Here is a 23,159-nt window from a genome sequence, read left to right as displayed (position 1 = left end):
CTATACATTTGGTAGACTATATATATAACAATTAATTATATATTAGATACTATTGCTAAATACTTAGAAATGTTAAAAAAACAAAAATCACGGCTTCGTTTGATCACAAGGATATAGTGGTCTCAAAATGAAATAAAAATAGGTGTCTACCTACACCACCAATACCTACTAGAAAACTCAATATAATTAATATGTGACAGGCTACCTCGCCACTATTGATATAAACTCTTAATTTAGCCCTTATATTAAGTGTCTTAAATCTTTTATATAAAAGATATATATTTTCATATGGAGAAAACCAGCACTGACACGATGATGGTAATGATGATGAGTATCTACTTATTAACTATACTCACAAATTTCACACTCCAGGCCGTGTTTTATTGGTATTTTATTCAATTTTACAAGGGGTGTGTTGCCGACAACGTCCAAAATGCTTTCGTACACTTTGCTACAACAGTGGTATCTGTAATGATTGTTGTAAATGGTACTAATTGTATTTTAAATATAAGTATTGTTATTGTATCAATTTTCAAAATTATTGGGTAGATGAGAGCGACGCCGCGCCGTTTGTATAAAATCTGGGTAGTAAAAAAATAGGCGATGCGACAGGGACTAGTTCTTTAGGTAGTACCCGGACGTACCTGTAGATCTCAAAAGACTTAAATATGAATCTTATCGACAACACAAATTTTAAATACTGTTTTTATAAAAAAGAATGACTCTTGTGAGGGAAAACATCGATAACAAACCAAATAATCCTAGAGACGGCCGATGTCCGCTGCCTGTCACTTAGCATTAAAATATTCTGTACTAATATATGTAGGTCGTCTTGTTCAGTCAGAATTAGGAGCAACTCAGTATGAAACGTAGTAATACTATTTAAAAAAGATTTTAATTGAACTCTTTTCACAGAGATCATATCTTACATATAGCTATCTAACTATCTACTTACCGATATTTTTTCACATAACTTTTTTGTAATGAAGTTTGCATTTTTTATTTAATATATTGTAAATGTTAGAAATAATAACACAAAAACTATATCAAGCTAATTTTATGGAATAAAATAATGGTGTGTGGATAAAACAACTATCTTGCTTTTATATGAAACTGTTTACATTATATATCTACTTACCTATGCCTATATAATGTACCTGACATCGCTCTGAAAAGTGCATATACTTAGGTATATCAAATAATATAAAATGTATAAATAAATATATATACTCATTTGAAGCTCTATTTATATACACTTTACCTACTATTGTAGATATAAGGTTATAATAGTCATTTAAACTTGAAAATTATATATTTTTTGCATTAATGTAGGTTTATAAACCAACAAAGTTTTGTTTTGATATACACATATTCTTCGGTACCTACTTCTTTACCTATTTTCTAATTTTATTAAGAATGATTGCCGGAACTGGAAACTAGTTTTATGACCATAAACCCATTAGAACAATAGTTTATTTTGAGGCAATATGACTTTGATAAAAACTATTTGATATTGTGTCTAGGGACTAATACCGATTTAGTATAACCTACTTACGATAAAGATCAGACATATCTAGTAAGTACCGAATTAGGGACTGTGAAGTATGTTTTATTAAACAACAAAACCCATATCTATACCCATACGTTTGTCACGCATATGATAAACAAACTGGAGAGTAAATCTCTCAAATTCATTCAGTTTTCACCACAATATTGCATAAAAATCATACAAAAACAACTATGAATTTAATTTCGGAAATTGTTAAAAAAGTGTAGGTCTAGTATCTTGGCCTGAGTTGATACTTACTTATTATATAAGGTAGGTAAGTGTAGATAGACTAAAAACAACAGTATTAATTTTTGCCCTTATTCAGCTCTTTAATGGTATCTACTTTAATTTGTAACAAGTATAGACATTAATCTTTATTTAAACTAGTATTGTAAATATTCTAAACAGTATTAGGTATATGTATGTACTTTTATATAATTTACAAAGTATCTACATGCTTATCTATTGAATTTATATACATATTTTATTTGGCTATAAATAGATATCTAATTAATTCCAGAATAGATTCGTGTACATTCTTAATTTGTATACTTATTCAAGATTTTTTACATAACAAAAATCTTAAAATATTGCGAGAAAATAAACAGAATTTCTTATCTTCGCAAATTCAAAATTTGCGAATCCGAGTTTGAGTTTTACAAGAAAAGTAGTTTTATAATCTTATACCTATAGCATAATAGTACAATAGTATAGCTAATACTTCTTATGTAGTAGATAAGCAGATGCATACACATTTAGTATTTTACTTTTTGATACGTAGGTAAAAATATTTTACTTATGTTTTGATAGGTTACTTTTCTTACAAAAAAACTTATTTCGTTCGTTTCGTTATTAACGAAGACAATTTTCATTTAAAAAAGAATGATTAAATACGAAATATAATAAAGTTGAAATAAAATCCTTTTTTTATATTCGTTGAATAATCTATAGGAAAGTACTTACTTTAAATTACTTTTCGTATTGCATGTATTTGGCTTAGCTCTTATCTATTATAGTGAGTTGATACATTACTAATAGATATACAGATAGGGTCGTCGTATATTCTGAGCATTATACTGGTAGTGTAAATATTACTAAAACGTACGTACACTACATAAAACATGAATAAAAATATTTTTGGGATAAATGTCAATTGAGACAATTGACTTTATAGATATTATCTTCAAAATTCTCTTTAAACACTTAGTACAAACCTATTACAGTTTATTTACAGTAAAATGTTGACTGTCATTCGCACTATGTTACATAAGTGTGCGGGCTGTATACGGGACGGTGCATGAAAATAATCGGTTTGGCCCTTAGCTACTATTAGCAGTTTTTAAATAAGTATAATGCTAATAAAAATGGGATCAGTAAAAGTCAGTCCATAGTCTGACATTCACATAAACTATATAATTTTGTACCATAGTTCTGGTATCTTTGCGAATTAAACATTATTATCTAGGTACTAATGGGTACACACTTGGAACTTTATAATGCGGCTATGAACTGAGATCCAGTTTATACTTTTCACACAATTAGATATAGCACAAACGTGTTCACTTATTTTCCACTAAATACACTATACTTGTTCATCACCGACATTCATAAGTCATTAACCAATTCCAGTGATCTGTTATTTTCACGGCTTTGCGTAATTTTCATAGAGCCAGTTCCAAAAACGTACTCTTGTAGATTCTGGGTCTTTCTCTAAAGTGAAATTTCTATTAATATTGAGGTAATTAACGTGGGATGTATCATTCACAGGAAGCCATTTGAAGTCCACCACAGATTCGTAGTCTACCGGCGGTGTAGGGTTCCTAAAACAAAATTAATTTAAGGGAAACAAGTCTCTCAAATACTGCAAGTGTACTCATAGTCTTTTAGAAGACTAATATATTACCAAAGAGTGATAATATGTTACTTAACAATTTATTTTGATTGGCATATCAAGATATTGTATCTACTATGCAAAGTACGATAAAAACGTGGTTTAATCTGTTTTAAATAGAATGCACATAAGTATAACAGATATTAATTTATATTGTTTAATACTAACAGTTAATATTAGAAATAAATGTAAATTGTGGAATATGCTATACTACAGTACACAAATATCATACGGGTGAATACTCGATGTATCTCTATATCGTTATCAGCGTATTAAAAAACTTATTTGTTTACGTACCGTGTATCAAAAAATTGTCACTTACCCGGTCTTAGCAAAATTAGTCCACAGCTGAACCATTCGCTTGGAAACAGCCAACTCTGGAGAATCTTCATCGAGTCGGTAGTTCAACCTTGAGAAGTAAAACAGATATCCCATTTCGTCTCCATGACAGGCACCAGGGTGAGTTATGCCTAACATTCGTTTGAAGAGTCCAAGCGCTCCGTCGAAATCAAATCGATATACATACGTGGGACTAGTTCTATTTGTTTCAGCCTGTAGTCGTATAGTTTCTAATATAGGACGAAGGAACATTATGTCTGTGAAAAGCTGTAAAATTAAATTATTCATTTGAATGTATTATGAAACAATATAAAATAATGGTACAAATATATATTAATCTTGATTACAGTTTAGTTAATTAACTAAAAGTTTTTAGTTTTTATCTTTAATTATATTATTTAGAATTATTGTATAATTCCACTTTTTTTTTTAAATTTTATAGAGACCTTACGACATAGGGTGTATATCTAGGTGATATTAGAATATTTTTAATTTAAGATGTATTTTTGAAGTTTATATACATAAAAAATTTGTTGGCACTACTAACATCAATAAGGCTGTTTATATTACGCATATCAACAGGCCGCTGCTGGAAGTAAGTAGCCCTGATAACGTCAGCTATCTTCTTGACAGTCTTCTCATCATGGGAACTGAGCTCTGGTGGAACCACGCGCTCAAATTCGCGGTCCAACTCACTTAACAGCTTCGGATCTCGTTGCAGCCCTGAAAATTTCATTGATTTGAAAATATTTTAACTTTTTTTTAACTTTTGTCAAAAGTTAGGATTATCTGTGAGATAATAGTGTTACTTTTATTACGTAAAAATTTACGCTTTAGATAAAGCGCTTTGTTATGATATTTTTACCTAGGGTACAAAATCAAGTTGTTAAGTTTAGCAGTCAAATCAATAAAGTCAACAATAATAAAAAATCAAAAAGACAAATAAATGTTTACAATATTAATAAATACAAAAGCGCGATTAAAAATAAATTGGATTTGCTGTTACAATCTAGTAATAATCCTGATTATCTTTACACCAAGCTAATCAATATTTTATCAGTAGAATATTAACAATTTTTCAAGAAAAAAGAAGTTCATGTTAAATCTAAATTCACGGAATGGGCAACAGTAGGAATACTTAAAAGTAAAAATATTTTGTTTGATTTATACGATCAAAAAAATATCGATTTGATGACAAATTCACCACTTATATGAAAAATTATTCTAAAATTTTTAAAAAAGCTAAATCTAATTATATTAATAAACAAATTAAGCAGTCTTCTGACAAAATTAAAACCATCTGGAGCATTATAAATAAAGAAACTGGAAGATCTAAAATAGCCTGTAATCAATTTACATGAAATTATGATAATAAATTAATAACAACAACAAAAGATATAATATTTTTGAAGATTTTTTTGCTAATATTCCGATTGACATTACAATTTCTCTGGACTCATCTCCATCTCGAGCAAAAACATTACTAGAGACTAATATCGGTTGTTGTTCTTTAAGATTTAAATTTTCACATATTAGCCCCTTTCATATCATAAAAATATTCCAACAGCTAAATTTAAAAAATACGGAAGACCTTTGGGGCATGTTGTAAAAGTAGTTAGTTCTTTCATTGTTGCTCCATATCTAGCCACTATTTTTAATAAATGTATTGATAATGGCGTTTTTCCACAATTAATGAAATTTAGCATATTAATCCCACTATTTAAATCAGGGGATAAATTTGAGGCAGGGAACTATAGACCTATATCTATTTTGCCAGTTCTTAAGTAAGGTGTTTGAAAAGATAATGTTAAATCAAATGTTACAACACTTCAGGGTTAACGGACTGCTTCACAGTCAGCTATATAGTTTCACCGCCGGCAAGTTCCCACTGACGCAGGTGTAGCGCTAATAACACATATTTTCGAATCATGGGAGAAGTCACAGGATGCACTCGGAGTTTTTTGTGACCTATCAAAGGCATTTGATTGCGTGGATCATAAAACGCTTTTGTACAAGCTCGAACATTATGAGATAATGATCTAAAATTAATGAGAACTTATTTAGAGGACAGGGTTCAAACTGTAAATATTTACGGTGTAAAATCTAAGGGAGCTAATATTAAGATGGGCGTTCGACAAGGGTCAATCTTAGGCCCCTTTCTCTTTTTTCTCCCTTTATGGTAGAGAAAATTGCAGATATAGTGCTGTTTGCGGATGATACTTCGTTAGTGCTTAAAATTGGACGTCAAAGTAATCAATTAGACGATGTAAATTGTGCTATGTCTGCAATATTAAATTGGTTTACATGTAATAACCTAGTATTAAATTCCAGCAAAACAAACTGTATAAAAATTACACTTCCTAATGTAAGACTAATAAATACACAGTTATTGCTTAATGACGAAATAGTAAATTTTGTTAATGATACAGTTTTTTTAGGTATAACAGTGGACTCGAAATAACAATGGGGGACCCATATTCCAAAATTAGCCAGTAGACTCAGTTCTGCTGCATATGCAATTAGAAGAATTAGGCAATTAACAGACGTGGCGACGGCTAAACTTGTATATTTTAGTTATTTCCATAGCATAATGTCATATGGCATACTGCTGTGGGGTAAAACAGCCGATATAAATCATATATTTATTTTACAAAAGAGAGCCATACGTTCTATTTATGGTATGGGTTCAAGATAGTCATTACGTCAGTGCTTTAAAGAATCAAATATCCTCACCGTTACTTCACAATACATTTATGAGAATATCATGTATACACGGAAGAACTTAGAGAGTTTAAAAAAACTCTCTAAGTTTATACAAGTAGAAACTTACGCAATAAAAATAAGCTAATTTTACCTAAATGCCGTCTGCACAAAATCAGTAATTCATTCTACGGTAATTGCGTAAGATTTTATAATAAACTGCCAGAATCTGCACTAAATCTGACAGAGAGGCAATTCAAATTTTATATTAAACAATTTTTGTGTAAGAAAGTCTATTACAGGATAGACGAATACATAGATGACAACATATCAAGTAAATAATTAGTTTATTAGCATACAACGTTATAGTTTATTTTCTCATTGCTTTCTTGATTTAATTATTTTAGAAATATGAAAGCGTAGCGGTTATTTGTATTGATTGTCGCATGCATTCTTATGTAAAATGTGAATACTATAACTATCAGATGGCAATTGTAAGTAGGTTTGACGTGGTCTGGTGTTTTGAGTAGTCATGCTCACTAAAATGTCCAGACTTGTGGCGACGTGGTGGGCCGGGTCATTGAGCTCACTAAAATATGGTCGAGCGCAGTGATGGGTGGTTCTTCCGTCATACTCGTGAACGGGTGCTGCTTGTAGGGACTGGTCTGCTCTAATCACTATGACTGATTTCCTCTTATTAATTGTTTAACCAGTTGGTTATATATGCAATATTTTTTCTATTTGAGTATTTAATTGAATTAGTGCTAATTGGTGGTTCGTATTCACACACTTAAACTTAAAAATGTAAAGAAATAATAAAATTATTTAAAAGAGCAACACGCAAGTTCTTTGTCGTTCTTCTTGTGATGAGACAGCTTTCCGAATGAGCGGTAGATTAAAAAAAGTAATGACTATTCAAAAGTGCTTCAATGTAAGTTTATTTGAATAAATTATTTTCTATTCTATTCTATTCTAATGTCATTTTGTGATCCTCCATCATCACTCCAATAGAAAAATAAATAAATAATTATTTGAAAATAATCTTAATTTGTATTTTGTGGTATCAAATTGTGCCGTCTACCTCATTAGGTATACCTCTCTTCATCTCACTGCACATTACTATTTAGGTACTTTCAACTAATAAAATTCATTGACAGTTAGTATTGCGATTATGTTTGCTATGCTCAAGACGACCTTGTAAATATAGTAACATATTTAATAATGTCATGGTTTAATGAACTGTTTGCCCTCGCCTAAGGTTAAATAAAATATTAAACTAATAGTTACATAAGTTATGGAATCTAACATTGAGACAGAAAAGGTAAAGTGCCAAATACTAGAAAGTAGCACAAACATGACATAATCTCATATGTTACTATTATGTAAATGGGGCATCAACTTCACAGTATGGCTCACTAGTCCGGTTGTGATCACACACCCGTCGTCTGTCTGTAGCGAATATCATATAGTCAGTTATATTGGTTAACGATGCTGATGTAACTTGTATATTAAAATTGTTGGTAAACAATTCGTATATTAGAAATAACTAATAATACCTTTTATATTATTCAATTCAATATGTTGTATAATAATGCATTATGATGTTACCAATTGTTATGAACTTTAGCTGTGTCATCATAATATCATATAAGTACATACGTTTTAGCGTTAGTCATGAGAAATTTTGCCTATACTTGTTACGCTTAGCAGATGAAGTAGCGTTCGTAGTATGACATCAATAGAACGTTCCGGTAATGATATTCCTTTAATGTTCTGTAACAAATATTTGTGCAATAATTTATATCACAAAAATATTTATTAAAAATGTTCTACATTCTGTATCCCATCGACTCGAGTTATAGATGGATAGACAAATATTGAAATTATACAAAGAATCTTTTGATATAATTAATTTTAATATTTGTAAAACATACCCAACATTTTACAACTATTCTTGTCTCTTTAACAAAAGAAAATTTCTTTCTTTTTCATTCACAATTTTAAAATATGTTATTGTATTTAAAATAATTATAGGATTGGCCATTTGAAGGCATTTTTACGCAATGCTATTCTTTTGTTTGTAAGCAGGCTTTAATGTTCGTGTATTCAATTAAACAAGACAATTTTAAGTAATGGGCGGATTGATTAAGAATTTCGTAAAAAATCTTATCAAAGGTTGACTTTTGACAAACATTTGAACTTTAGAGATCGAAAATCGGCGATTGAGTAATTGTACACTTGTGATTCACACAACACAACCATAAATTACTTAATATTTTAACATGTACTGTGGACGTGAAACGGTCAGATTACGCATTTTATTACCGAGTCCAACCTAATGGCTGTGTCATGGACGGAGACATCCGTAAATGCCCTATTATTACAAACGTATAGTGCAATTTCAGTTCCACAACAGTTATCTAAGCTGTTACGTCGCGTCGCGTCGGAAAGGAATGTTGACGTCGCGTGATTTCTTGGTTCATGCATGACCACTACGAAACTGACTTTGTATACAGATTTGTATCATGAGAATAATAGAGAAAATATGTATTATTCTCATACTTAAGTATCATCATGTCAAGCGCTAATTGCTGAATTTTACATTTCGATACTTCTGTATAGACATACCATGGCAGCGATTCGGTTTACTACTAATGAATCATTTATTTAATAATGCAATAGCATATACTGGTGCTCACTACATTCTCCCTGATTTAATTTAAACATAAATCTGTTTTTTTGTAATCATGTACAAGCTCAGTTGAAAAGAATAAGTGCTCAGTTTCTTGTCAGTTCTTTTTAGCTGGAAAACACTCCGAATTGACAATAGATTTGATATATCATAAAAAGTCTGTAATAGACCAACATGAATAGAGATATTTTGATTTGATTTTATTTGAAAGTGACTATAAAAGTCTGAGTACTTTACTTATTAATCTTCAAGTCTTCAATATACCTACTAATAAGTAAGTGGTACACTGGATTGGAAGTCGCTCTTATGTGTGGGTAGGTGCTACAGCCATGAACGTCATGTTTTGCATTGTGACGTCAATAGCACTCCTCTATTGACATTTGTAGTGACATTGGTTTTACTTAGAATTGAAATACGACTATACCTTGTACCTTGTGTACAAAAAGAAGTTACTTTTTATAATATTGTAATAATGAGAACGATGATGATGTGTGTAGGTCCAGCAGCCTTTACCAGACTTGTCTTAAATAATCAGTAATGATCGGGTAATTAATCTATCAACTTAAGTTGTACTTCTAGTAATTATAATAGAAGTACCAATAACGACAATGAAATGGCTATATAAGTTAACAACGTCTGCATGGGTACCTCGATTTCCAGCATCTTGCTTTGATCTGTGTTCCGGTTTAAATGATGAGATATCGTAGTGAAATTACAGGTTAAGAAAATATCGTCATGTCTCCTTACCCGATTATTTAAGTATCCATTTGTATGCAATTTGACCTCATAAAAAACAATGCGCGGACATGTGACGTAATGATGAGACTATTTGATTCAGACTGTATATAGGTGACTGTAGCTACTTTCCATCACGTAGCTCGTTAACTTGGCTGTTTCAGTTTCATAAAAGAAACTAGATATATGTAGAGTACCTATTACAATATTTAGCGATAGTAATGAACTTAGTTACGTATATTTACATATGCACAATGCCATATTCTGATATTGTTATGAATTAGCGACGAGGGTACAAGGCCTTGCTCCTTATGAATAGTTTATTCCACATAAAACGTCAAGTTTATGTTATCAAATAAGGCCCATATTAGCAGACGTTATGCAAATTGAGATAAAGTACCTAGTATTTGAACTGTATGTTCAACTAAGTATTTATGCCAAGGACTCAGGACTGTCACCGTCACAGAGTTCGCGTCCGCAGTAGCGCCGAGTTCCGCCCGTTTGTGAAATCTTTCTAGGGATTTCCGTCCATTTTTGCTGCAGGTGGCCGGGTCACTGGAAAATCACTAAGCCGCACCCAAATAGCAATGTACACGACGTTCTACTAATGTTAAAAATAAGTGCACTTTTAGTAGATTATAAATACCTATATTTACCTGTTCGTTTTACAACACCATTGTCACTATCTCACTTGAACTCAATTCAATGACTTAAACGTATATTAGATTTATTCCAATTGGATTAAAAAAAATAACCCTGCGTAAGTTCAATTAATTAAATCGAAATTATTTCCATATATATTTATCAAGTTATATGATTATATTTGACTTATGAAATGAAAACTCACGTCTAAACAATATGATTCCTTCTTGTGCATTGTAGCCTGTGAGCAGCGGAACATCAACTCCTGGGAGGCTTTGTTTCGGATATGTTGTAAGAAATGCATCAGGCACGTCAGGTTCCACCACGGGAAGGAAAGGTAACGCCACCGTACTCTGCAAGTCCGCATTTTTCCCTATGGCACCGGTAAGTCGAGCTCCAGCTTTTATTATAAGTTCACTTGGCGTCGCTCGGAGGTAACCTATAATAAGTAATTATAGAATATATAGAAATGAAGATAAAGATCTATGCATACAATTATTAAATAGTAACATCATTATCAAGTACATCTTTGAATATACAAAGAGCTAATCATTTATAAAAATTAAATACTGCTATAACTACTTTGTTAAAGACCGACTCTGACAACGGATTTGTTACATATTCTATGTTTCCTGGAGGGTTGAAAATTATTTTCTATTTTCAGTGAACTTTTGGGATAAGTTGTTTAGTTTCATTTATGTTTGCGATTTTCTCCTTATTAAATATATACCTACTTTAAGAAGTGTATGGATAAAAAAAATATATTCTCACCAAGCAATTCAGCTGTGTTGTTTGTGTCTATGCCCAACTCTCGTCCAAGTTCGAATGCGCGAGCTTGAGGGTCCTTCGCCAATGCCCAAGGAGACAATGCCAAACCACTTTGTGCAATGGCGCCATGGAAGAGACCCTGATGCACATAAATATTGGTCTTTTATTAGTATACTGTCGATACACGTTACCACCTAATGTTATAAATATAAAAAGAAAAGAAGAAGAAGGTTTTTGCAAACAAAAAACCTGGAATGAAAATGTGACATGGAAATCGAATGTCGTACGAATTCGTCTGTCCGAGCCGTCCGACTACTTTTCGCAGCATAATACTTAAGAAACTACTAACGCAACTTTTGAAGTATTTTAAACATGGGCATTGGACATTGGAATTATTCCAAATTTTGGTAGTCGAAATTGTAAAATAATTGAATTAAATGGATATATCATATGAAAACAGATTTGTACATTATTTGGCGTATTAATTATTCATTTTTTTATATGCTTGGTATGCTGTTGTATTTTATAGAACAAATGGCACTACGTAACTAAAAAAAGTCACAGTCGCAATTATCTTTAAAATCAAACCTCATAAAATCTTTGTCTGGTATTTATTTCTAGCAAATACTAGTATTATATGGTTGTGTGTAAATGAGTTATGTCACGTTTAGTAAATAATTATCATATAAAGAGAATAAAACTTGTTTAAATTGTTTGTTCTGATTCCTTGGTATGCGAGTTTGACTTGCACTTAAGTTGTTTACTCTTACTTGGAATAGCATTGTATACCTAATATGATGTGTTATTTATTTATATAGGCAATTATAATATGATAATATATTTGTGCAAAAACCTTAATATTAATACTTGAATTTAGTTAAAAAGTACATTTGTCGTACTGAACTCTTTACAGCGCGGCGGCGATATCTAACATCAAAACTGCTGCAGAAAAATTAGTGGCGTTGCAATGAAAGTAATATAAAAGAGTCACAACAATCCATAAATATTGAGATTTTGATGTTTCAGAGTACGTATCACTAATTTCTTTAATGAAAGTTACATGAATAATGATATCAAAATATATAGGTACACGTCAACGTACCTATCTTATAAAAAGCCAGTCAAGTCAGTTTTTAGACATTACATAAAAGTAAGTATATTATGTTATTTACCTGTGACGAATTAGAAAGCATATGTAGATGTACTGATGCCGCTCCGGCGGACTCTCCGAAAATGGTAACTCGATTCGGGTCACCACCGAAATTTTCAATGTTATCTCGCACCCATTTCATAGCCATCACTTGATCCTGGACGACAAAAACAAAAAAATAGAATAAATGTATGTGTATATAGCTAGTTTTATTAGATAAAATCACTATGCCAAAATATTTTAGAGAAATATTATAAATTCAAAAAATAACTATATAGATAAGGAGTATCACAATGATCATCATTATATTACCTTAAGACCCATATTGCCAGGTACCTCCTCGGTTTCAAGACTTAAGAACCCGAGTGCTCCCAGCCTGTAGTTGAGTGTAACGAGCACCACACCAGCCCCCACAAGGTGATCGGGCCCGTACAGGAATGCATTGCCAGAGCCCACAGCAAAAGCACCTCCATGTATCCATACCATAACAGCCAACTTTGGATTGTATCTGAAAATATATAATAATAATAACTCAAGAGAATCCACACAGCGGCATGTAGTCCCAAACTAAGCTTATGTTATAGGTATTAGACAACTGATGGATATACTTCAATTTTTTTGAAATATATACATACGATACACCAAGACCAATACGTTTGTATCATACCCACAAAACAATTATCAACTGTTGAAATATCAATTATTTACTTTTTATACCCTTTATCATTTTTGTCAGTTAATTAGTGTTAGCTTTGCTTAGATATATAATAGTACCTGTATGTAGGTAAATAACGTAATCAGGACTATTCAAACTCGGCTACTAATTTCATAATATTTTGAATATTTTTTCTACAATATATTATTAGAGCAGCATGATGTTACGTGGCAATAACATTAAATGTTATCTAAGTATAGTCATGTTGATGAATCAGACTGAGTTTTGTTCTTAGGAAAATCCCAAACTCCGTATTTCCGTCACTATTTATTATAGTTAGCTAGGTAATGTGTCAGAAATATATACATCCGACGCCACAGCATGAATAAATATTATAAATCAATAAACGGAGTGTTAAAATAAACAATTATCTCACCCTGTTAGCTTATCAGGTAAGGCTGGTGTGTATACATTAAGGAATAGACAATCTTCGTCGCCTTTGTAGGTGTCGAAGAGCATGAACCTGTGGGGGCACACAGCGCCTTCCTCTAATGCGTCTCGGACACCTGACCACGGCTCCAGAGGAACAGGTGGCCGGAATCGAAGGGAACCGCGTGGTGGTTGCGCGTACCTGATGAAAATATACTGATATAACAAAGTGTTATTACCATAATTGTAATAGGTATGTAGACGAATTTGATCAGTATTCCAGCGTAAGTATCTCCAGCATAAACCGTTATTGGAAGGGGGTGCACAATTCCGTTATCATCCATTAAAGAAAAATATACCAGTAACAGCGAAGTTAAATCCAGAACTACTTATATATTATTAAAATTAAATTCAAATTCAAATTCAAAAATCATTTATTCATGTAGGACATTTTAGCCGTTTATGAGCGACAAGTTTTTACATTATAATTTTTTCCCTACCGTTCAGTTCGGTATATAGATCCAATTGAGAAGAACTGGCAAGAAACTCAATTAAATAACTTTTTTTTTAAAGTCCAGTTTATTTACAATGCATAGGTGTCTATGTCTAACATTAAATGAAAATCCCGAACACGAAAACTATTGCCATGCACGCTCGTCATTCAAGTAATCGTTTAGTGAGTAATAGGCCTTGCTCAGTAAATATGATTTTGAATTTATGTAAGGGTAATTCCAATAGGAATATAATATCTATATATTTATCCTTTGGTATCTTATTGTAAAATTTTATACCTATTCCCATAAAAGACCTATTGACTTTTTCTAAACGATACTTGGGGACAGCAAGTTTGTCTTTAAATCTAGTATTAATATTATGAACATATAGGATATTTGAATATATAAATTGAGAAGCAACGGTGAGAATATTTGCCTCTTTGAATTTCTCTCTTAATGAGTCACGACTCTTCATACAGTAGATCGCTCGAATGGCACGTTTTTGTAATATGAATATATTTTTAATATCTGCCGCTTTTCCCCATAATAAAATTCCTTAAGAGAGTAAACTATGAAAATAACTGAAATAGACCAATCTAGCAGTATCAGTATCAGTGTACTGTCTAACCTTACGCACGACAAAAGCTGCTGAACTCAGTTTCGCTGCAAGACTGAATTTGTGCATCCCATTGTATTTTATTATCTAATGTGATTCCTAGAAAGACAGTAGATTCTATAAATTCGAGAGATTCGTCATTTAATTTTATGTTGCAATTAGTATTAAAACTTTTAGACAGAGAAAAATTAACACATTTTGTTTTTTTTAGCGTTTAACATAGGATTGTTAGTTGTAAACCAGTGCAAAAGACGCCGCAAAGCACTATTTACACCGTCATAATTATTAGTCATTCTCAGTCAGTCAGTCATTAACTTTAGAAATCAATGAAGTATCATCTGCAAATAACACTATCCCGCATCTATCCTGCATGGCATATGGGAGATCATTTATGTATACTATGAATAAAAATGGACCGAGAATAGATCCTTGAGGTACACCCATTTGCACAAGTGACCCGTCAGACGTAGCGCTGCTAACCTTTACTTTCTGTATTATATCAGATAGATAAGATTTTATTAAATTTAAAGCGTTGTCTTTGACGCCATAAAAAGCAAGTTTTGATCAACGCAATCAAAAGCCTTAGAAAGGTCACAAAAAACACCTATCGCATCTATTTTATTTTCACATGCAGCAAATACGTGTCTGAGCAACTCTGCATCTGCGTCTGTAGTTGAACGACCTTTGGAAAAACCGAATTGACTATGGTGAATTAAATGATTTAAATTGAAATAACTAACAAGTTGCTTAAGAATTATTTTTTCAAAGATTTTACTGAGCGCTGGGAGTAGGGATATAGGTCTATAATTTATTGGGTCAGTCCTGACTCCAGATTTAAAAAGTGGTATGATTTTACTAATTTTCATTATATTAGGAAATTTACTATCATCTGTACATTTATTAAAAATAAAAGCAAGAGACGGCGCAATAATTTCCATTATACTATCCAGTATTTCAACAGATATACCCCATAGATCCTCTGTTTTTTTATAGCTGTTTAAATATTTTCATTATTTCTACTGATGTTGTATGTCTAAAGTTAAATACAGCTGATGACTTGCTAACATTGTCTGTTAGTAAAGTTTCAGCAGCAGACGGGGAAGATTTTAGAGCCTATGTCGTAATTAATGGAATATTAGTAAAATAAGATTCCAAATTTACCAATTTGTTATTAATATATAAAGCTATTTTGCTATTTTGAACATTAACTTTTCCAGTTTCGCTATTTATTACTTTCCAGGTGGCTTTTATTTTATCTTTAGTTTGAGTTATTATTTTACCCAAATAGAGAGACTTAGCTGTCTGACAAACCCTTTTAAATATTTTCGAATAAGATTTTACATATTCATGAAATAGGGGATCGGATATATAGCTTTGTTTTTCGTAAAGTTCGTAAAGATTAGCCCTAGATTTATAAATACCACACGTGGCCCAGTCACAAAACTTTGATTTTACATTAGTTGAAAATGTTTTTGTTTTAAATACATTGCTAGCTTCTTGCTCAATTAAATTAAAAATATGTTCACATACAATGTCCGGGTCATATTGAGGTATTACGAGACTACATATTTTATGTTCAATTGTATTTTTAAAACGTGCCAAATTCTTTTGTGTTATTTGTCTTCGTGTAATTGTTTGAGTCCCTTTGGACCTCTTATTTTCAATTATAACTTTTTGTCCATAATGATCAGAGCCAAGACAGTCGAAATTCATTTTCACCTTTACTTCACAATTACAGAAAACATTATCTATACAAGTGGCAGAATTTCCTGCAACCCTAGTGGGTTCTAAAAAAAGATTGTGCAAATCAAATGATTTAAATAAGTTAATCAATCTTAGCCTTATTGAGCATCCCGATAATAAATCAACAATAAAATCGCCATATACAAATAATGTTTTCTTCCTCCGCGCGACTCGTCTCAATGCTTCCTCCATAGCCAGTTCAAAAGAATCAAAATAAGCCAATGGCGGACGATAAACACAAATTATTATACAAGTAACTAATTCTATGCATGATAGTTCAATTGTTTGCTCAATGGAAATATTTACAATGTCTTGAAGGTTTTTAAATTCTACATCATTTTTTAAAAACATAATTGAACCGCCATGAGTAGCATTGTTCCTAGCAAAAAAACTAGCTATACTGTAATGTTCAAAAGGACAAATTATTTCATATTGTTTAAGCCAATGTTCTGTCAGACATAACACCCGTACATTGTTAGATTCTAAGAAAAGACTTAATTCTAATTCTTTGCTGGAGAAACCACGAATATTTTGATGAATAATGGCCATATCCTGTGGCTTAACCAATGTCGTAGGTGTTAGTTTAAATTAACACATATCACATTATTAGTATAATTACTAATATTAGAATTTAAATCCATTATACTACTTATAATGAGATCATAAATGTTATACGCTAGTAAACTAGCAATAGTCTTTTTTTGTTTTTGAGGAAGATAAAAATAACTTCCAGTCATAACATAAAATCAACTATAGAGCAAATAAATACTACTATGCGCGTGCAGTTTTTTTTATAAAGAAAGTGTTGTTGTTGCTTCCTCAGGTGGAAACAGTGATATTGAATTATTTACCTGACTCCTTTAAAACTGTAGTAAGAAGTTTGCGCCGTAGTTCTAGCGACAAGTTTTCTTCCTCTTAATGTTCCAAGCTGCGTGGACACTATAGGCCCGCCACCAACTCGCATGCGGTCCACTAGCGCGTGCACGAGGCGGGCTGCGCGAGCTGGTACAGCCTGCAACCGTCTTAGTGCATGCTTCAATCCTACAGATTCGCTTACGGTGCTCGAAAGCCTGCGCCATGCTCCTGTGACCTACCGAAGAATAGAATTAAAAATTATTAATTAGTCCAAACGATCAGCAAACAAATAGCTCTGTACACGCGTTACTGCAATCTATATTAAGTAGGAACTATAATAGTAGTAATTACATATAATAAATAAACATAATATAAGGTTTTGTTATGAATATTTACTTCAAGTAGTTACTTAAGTTAAAATACAACGCAATAAACCTTTTTTGTGTATGTCAATTTAGATCGTTCTATTTTGAATGAATTTTTAATATTCGATTACTAACGTTTTTTTTTATTTAGGATACTAATTGGCTCATTTTATGATATTATTATTGCTTGAATGCAAAGTTTTCGCAGGATATTAAAAAATCCACTTTACCGGAATTTTTAAAGAAAATAAAATAATCTTTTTCGCTAGAATGATAGGTCGACATTTATTTAGTAACAAAACAAATCTCAATATTCTTTTAATGTTATTTTTTCAATAACAGTTTATTGTCTCCATTATATTAGCACTAAAGTCAAGATTCAAAATTTTACCAGAAATGGCAGATAGTGGTCTAAATATGCTGGAGGATTTGAGATGTTTGAGGCTAAGTGGAATTAAATAAAAGTTAACTAAAATACTGTCTTCATGAAAATTATGTATACAAATTATCAGTAAAATAAGTAGGTAATCGGTGCTACACCACAATAATTGTATACTTGCATGCAGTTAATAATAATAATTAAAATACAATTTGCGAGAAGTAGTGACACTCAATAAATTGTGGGGACCACACGCGATACCAGATGATATAATATTATGTCTTTGTCCCAGTTTAAATAAGTACTGTACCTATTGTTAATTATACTAGCTACATTATTTAATATAACAAATTCGGAATTAAAACTCTATACATCAATACTATTATTAGGTGATAGGGATTGTTAGTATTGTTTAGGAATAATAATACCATGTCAGGTTGACCTCCAAGCGGTTCCCCTGGAAACCATCGTTTAAGTTCCTGGTGAATTTGCCACGATGGACTAACTGGCCTCATGCACATTTTATCATCCTCCATTAGTATTTCCAGCGTAAACCGTTATCGCAAGAGGGTGCACAATTCCGTCATCATCCATTAAAAAATATACCAGTATCAGAGAAGTTAAATACGGAATATTTGATAAAATATTGTTTAAAAAAATGCATTAAAATTGCAATATAAATTCAACTATAGAGCAATTAAATCCTAATACGTGCGTGCAGGGTTTTTTAAGAAAGGACAAGTTTGCCGTTGCTTTCTCAGGTGGAAACAATGATGTTGAAAAAATGACAAAACTAAGTTGGCCTGATACCGTACAGAGAGATCGTGTAATATCGGTAGTCTACCAAAAGCAGCAAGTCAAAGGCATTGCCAACATCATCGTGGACACAACATTGACATGGGACGAGCATACCCACGTCTCTTGATTAATTTACATTTGTTCTCAATTTTTCCTTCACCGGATATTATTTATATTCACAGATATTTTAAATACGTAAGGATAAAAAAAATATGTAAGAATTTATCTCGGTGTCTCTATAATTCGGAATCAACACAACAGCGGGCTGAGGTCACCTCTACGCTATCCAACGCATTAAGTACGGCAACGCTCCAGATATTTTGTAAACTATGTGAGACTCGAGTGTACACAGGTAAATAAGTGACGTTACATCATTTTGAGCGTACCGTCGCGTGGTACATTCATTTGAATTTCACGTGTATTTTTCAATATAATTTAAGCGATTAATTATCATTATTTACAACAGTGAGATGAGTAATGTTGACCTCATTGAACATTTAATCAGCCTTCTTTCAGCGATAAAGGTCATTCAGAATGTTGGGCAATATTCTCAAAGAGTTTACAACATAAACCGCTATTGATTGCAACGACGACAAAGGATGTTCACTTATATTTCTCAAGTTTCAAAGTCAATAGCTGCCATATGCACTCATAAATAAGTGTAAAAGTTTTGTAACCTGCTTCTTTGTATATAAATACATTAGCATGTTTTTTAAGATTTCATTTACATCCATTACCATGCTTTTATCTCATAGACACAATCACAAAAAATATACCTACTGTCTCTTCATAAACTGATTCTGTAAAAAAAATATTATTTGTAATAATAGTGATTGATGATTATATCGATATATCTCATATACCTATACCACTCTCAGTGTTTGTGGCAGTTATCATGTTTGATATTAATAGCTAACGAAAACAAAATTGTGACTCTTCATAGACTGCATACTACGTGAGTGTCTATGTTTAGGTATATCCAACTAAATCTACCTAATAATTTTCAAGTTGTAAATTATTAATTTCATATTTATTGCATGCTTTATAGATACGAGTTGAGTTGACCTTCTATAAAAGGGAAACTTTAAAATATTGAAATTATTAATAAGGATTTTGTAATGGCTTTCTGTATACGCCTGAGTCTTGAGTGTTTATCGGCTTTTGTATAATAATAATTCATTAACCATCAATAATATTTAAGACGTAATAAAGAGCTGGCACGATACGTAGGTACCTATCTAATTGATAATCTTCAATGCATTTGTGAACAAATCAGTGTATTCTGACATATACAACGTTTGACAAAAACTCATAACCAAATATTCGTTACATAGTAGGTACATATTTCGTAGAAACGTTTAATACTGTGTTTTAAATGTTACATGTCTACAAATAAAATTACAGAAAACGCTATGAATTTTTTTAGGCCTATATATCTAGCTTCTTCACAATATCTCGATTGATCGACATTGAAGTTTGTCTTTTTTATGTTTTCATAAACTGCAATTGTAGGTAAATCAGCAAGGGTAGATAAAGTCCAAGAGATTTAGTTTCATATTTCGAGGTCATTGAATGAACTAATCGCTATTATTTGCAATTGAATATTCGGTTTACTCTTGATTGCATTTCAAAATAATGGTACAGCACTAACGTAGATAGAAATCGATACTCAAATTAGACTTTTACCATTACCTAAATACTTGTGCTAAAATTATGTCTAATGGGGTTTCTAAAATGCTAAATTTTATGACTATTTTATTAAGATAAGTTCATTAAAGTTTCTAAAATAAAATATGTATCATAAATTTTATATATATTATATTTGTTTATAATAAACCTTCAATATAATTACTTTTTTAGCATTTTAATCTAAATCAAGGAGTTGCACAATCGGTAAACATAACATTTTTGCACGTTATGCAAACATGCTAATGCTATACCCAATCATAATATTAATTCATTAAACCTGCGGTGACCCAAATAAAATACGTTAAAAAAACATTATTCATTCATCTACTACACACCACATTAATATTATATGTTAACAGTTTTAGGTCATAGGTAATATATGTAATCTTTTGTGTTACAAAGATTTTAACTACGTGACCGACATGGCATGTAATTAACTGACAAGTATAATTTATTATCTATGGGTGTACTGAAGATCCTTTAATTTATTTGAGAATATTTGCTCAGCAGAGATAAATGTGTATGTAGAGTAATATATGAAATGTAACTACTTCCGACCCACAAGTCACAATTTATGTAATGAGTCATATAGGTATACAAAACTATCTGAAAGTAGCTAACGGTACAATTGTTTTATTAGGTTTAGATATTGAATTATATATTTAATCCTATTCTTTAGAACTCAATTTGATAATCAGTGTCAAGTCAAGAGAATGAGCTGTACCAAGACTGTATAGACTGTATAGACAATTTTATGTACCTATTTACTACATAAAATTGCAGGGCATACGTATATCTAATTTAATTTTCAAGGAGACAACAGATTTCAAATATATGTGTGTTTTTATGAATACAACCACAAGAGTATATTTGAAAGACTTTTATTTTATATGACTGACACCAGGGAATAAACAACTGACTTCGTAGTAAAATTAAATTACTAAAATTATATATTGAAAACATAATAAACTACATGTTACAACTACGAACTGTTACTCGTAAGTTACTACACTAACTAACTAATCTAGTATTTATTATTTTAGTAGTTATTTCTAATTTCAATTGAAATAATTATTTACATTATTTTAGGCTACTCGTTAACGTAATCTGGTATGTGCCAAGTGAACGTGCCTTCCTAAAAATTCGTCTCATACAAGACTTTTTGTTCTCTAACGTTTATTTACGTAATAAATGTGCCGTTTAATGTGCGTATGAATGCAGCGCACTGCTCGTTGCATAATTCTTGCCCGATATTGCTGTTTAGGATACCTTCCCTGGATAATAGCGCAAGGCAACGTTATGTAACATGCATAATTTTACAATAACATGTTATTTCATTTCCATACAACGTCAAGTTTGTTGTTGGGTGTGAGTTCTTCTTCTTCTTTTTTCTTCGTTCTTGCTTATGTGTTATTCTGTATACCTACTCGGGTGTTGACACTACTAAACAAATTGATTACTTAACAAATCATATAGTTCCCTCTTACTTTTCATTGGGCAAATAATTGTTCTAGTAATAAGGCCTTATTATATTTATACAGATTAATGTTTGAATGTAATATAATTTGTAATTACTGTATAATGCAAATAAAGCATATTCTATCTATCAATAGATTTACATAAATTAAAAAGGATATAAACACTCACTTTCATAGAATTCAGGCTGGTAGCAGCATTGGCGACCACATCTCCAAGGGTGGCCGGTGGTAACGCGTCACTTCGCAGAACCAATGCGCACGCGCACAATAACACACCCCGCCACCATCGCACACGCATGTTTAGATGATAAAGTTCCACACTATTTCTAACACTTCACTCGATTACACTGTTTAAATACATCGCATTCAAATTGTTGTATTGAGTAACAATGTTTATATTTATTTTATTTCTATTTTCACCACTGATCGCACTTTACGTATATGCAGGTAACAAGACAGTTGAGATTGCAGTGGCACCTGAATATTAGATTATTAATGAAGAATTTACTCCTTTGGCCCCGTCTCCCAATATATTTGGTTTTCATTATTTAGTTTTTGTTAGTAAGTATATGAAATTATTCACTATGTCATTCTGATATATAAATATACCTATTTTAGCTTTGAGGAAAATAATAGTACTATAATAATAATAATAATCTCAGGACAATTTACACAGCGCCATCTAGACCCAAGTTAAGCTAGTTAAAGCTTGTGTTATGTATATTAGATCCCATCAAAAACATAAATGTGAAATGATAGCCGAGTTTAATATTATGATATATACCTTGATTGTTGACTTCTACGACAAAAGAGATGAGATCTAAATGGGTGCCAAGTTCAATGGTCTGTCCTGAAATGTATTTATAACAATATAAAATATCATTTCTTCTTATAACTTAGGATAATATACTGTAGCCTAAGTTCTAACTTGGCCAGTTTTCATATACCAATTATTACTTTCGTTACTACTAATATTAAAATAGGAACCGACAAGTAACATGTTTAGAACTTGCGAAGGCTACAGTATATTTCGTATATGAAAACTAGCCAAGTTAGACCTTAGGCTACAGTTACAATTAGGGGTATCATTACTTTTTGTACATAAATTATACGAGGTACTTATTTATAACTAAATTAATACCAAATTATTTTTGATAAATTACTGTATTTTCGTATATTTACGGGGTATAAT

General features: G+C 31.6%; 1 protein-coding gene across 1 annotated transcript; it reads right to left on the bottom strand.

The window, feature by feature from the left end:
* Positions 1-1,942: 1,942 nt before the first annotated feature.
* Positions 1,943-22,506, bottom strand: LOC131847693 (carboxylic ester hydrolase). The gene is made up of 10 exons (XM_059197323.1): positions 22,137-22,506; positions 17,255-17,493; positions 13,558-13,752; positions 12,779-12,974; positions 12,489-12,623; positions 11,320-11,455; positions 10,754-10,987; positions 4,327-4,502; positions 3,763-4,046; positions 1,943-3,369 (listed from the first exon to the last, which is right to left on the bottom strand). The coding sequence occupies exons 1-10, from the start codon at positions 22,263-22,265 to the stop codon at positions 3,192-3,194; spliced, it is 1,902 nt and encodes a 633-aa protein (XP_059053306.1). The 5' UTR covers positions 22,266-22,506; the 3' UTR covers positions 1,943-3,191.
* Positions 22,507-23,159: the final 653 nt, after the last annotated feature.

This window comes from Achroia grisella, unplaced genomic scaffold (assembly GCF_030625045.1).
Source record: "Achroia grisella isolate CSIRO2021 unplaced genomic scaffold, CSIRO_AGI_Agris_v1 utg540, whole genome shotgun sequence".
In the NCBI taxonomy this organism is placed as follows: Eukaryota; Metazoa; Arthropoda; class Insecta; order Lepidoptera; family Pyralidae; genus Achroia; species Achroia grisella.
This window is presented reverse-complemented; position numbering and strand designations above follow the sequence as displayed.

Bases quoted from the DNA above. Each gene is read 5' to 3' on its own strand.
- LOC131847693 (XM_059197323.1), bottom strand. From the start codon at position 22,265: ATGCGTGTGCGATGGTGGCGGGGTGTGTTATTGTGCGCGTGCGCATTG. The intron at 11,456-12,488 runs GTAAATAACATA...TATGTGCATCAG, and splicing joins TGCTTTCTAATTCGTCACAG to GGTCTCTTCCATGGCGCCAT. The intron at 4,503-10,753 runs GTGAGTTTTCAT...TGAAATTTTCAG, and splicing joins AGGAATCATATTGTTTAGAC to GGCTGCAACGAGATCCGAAG.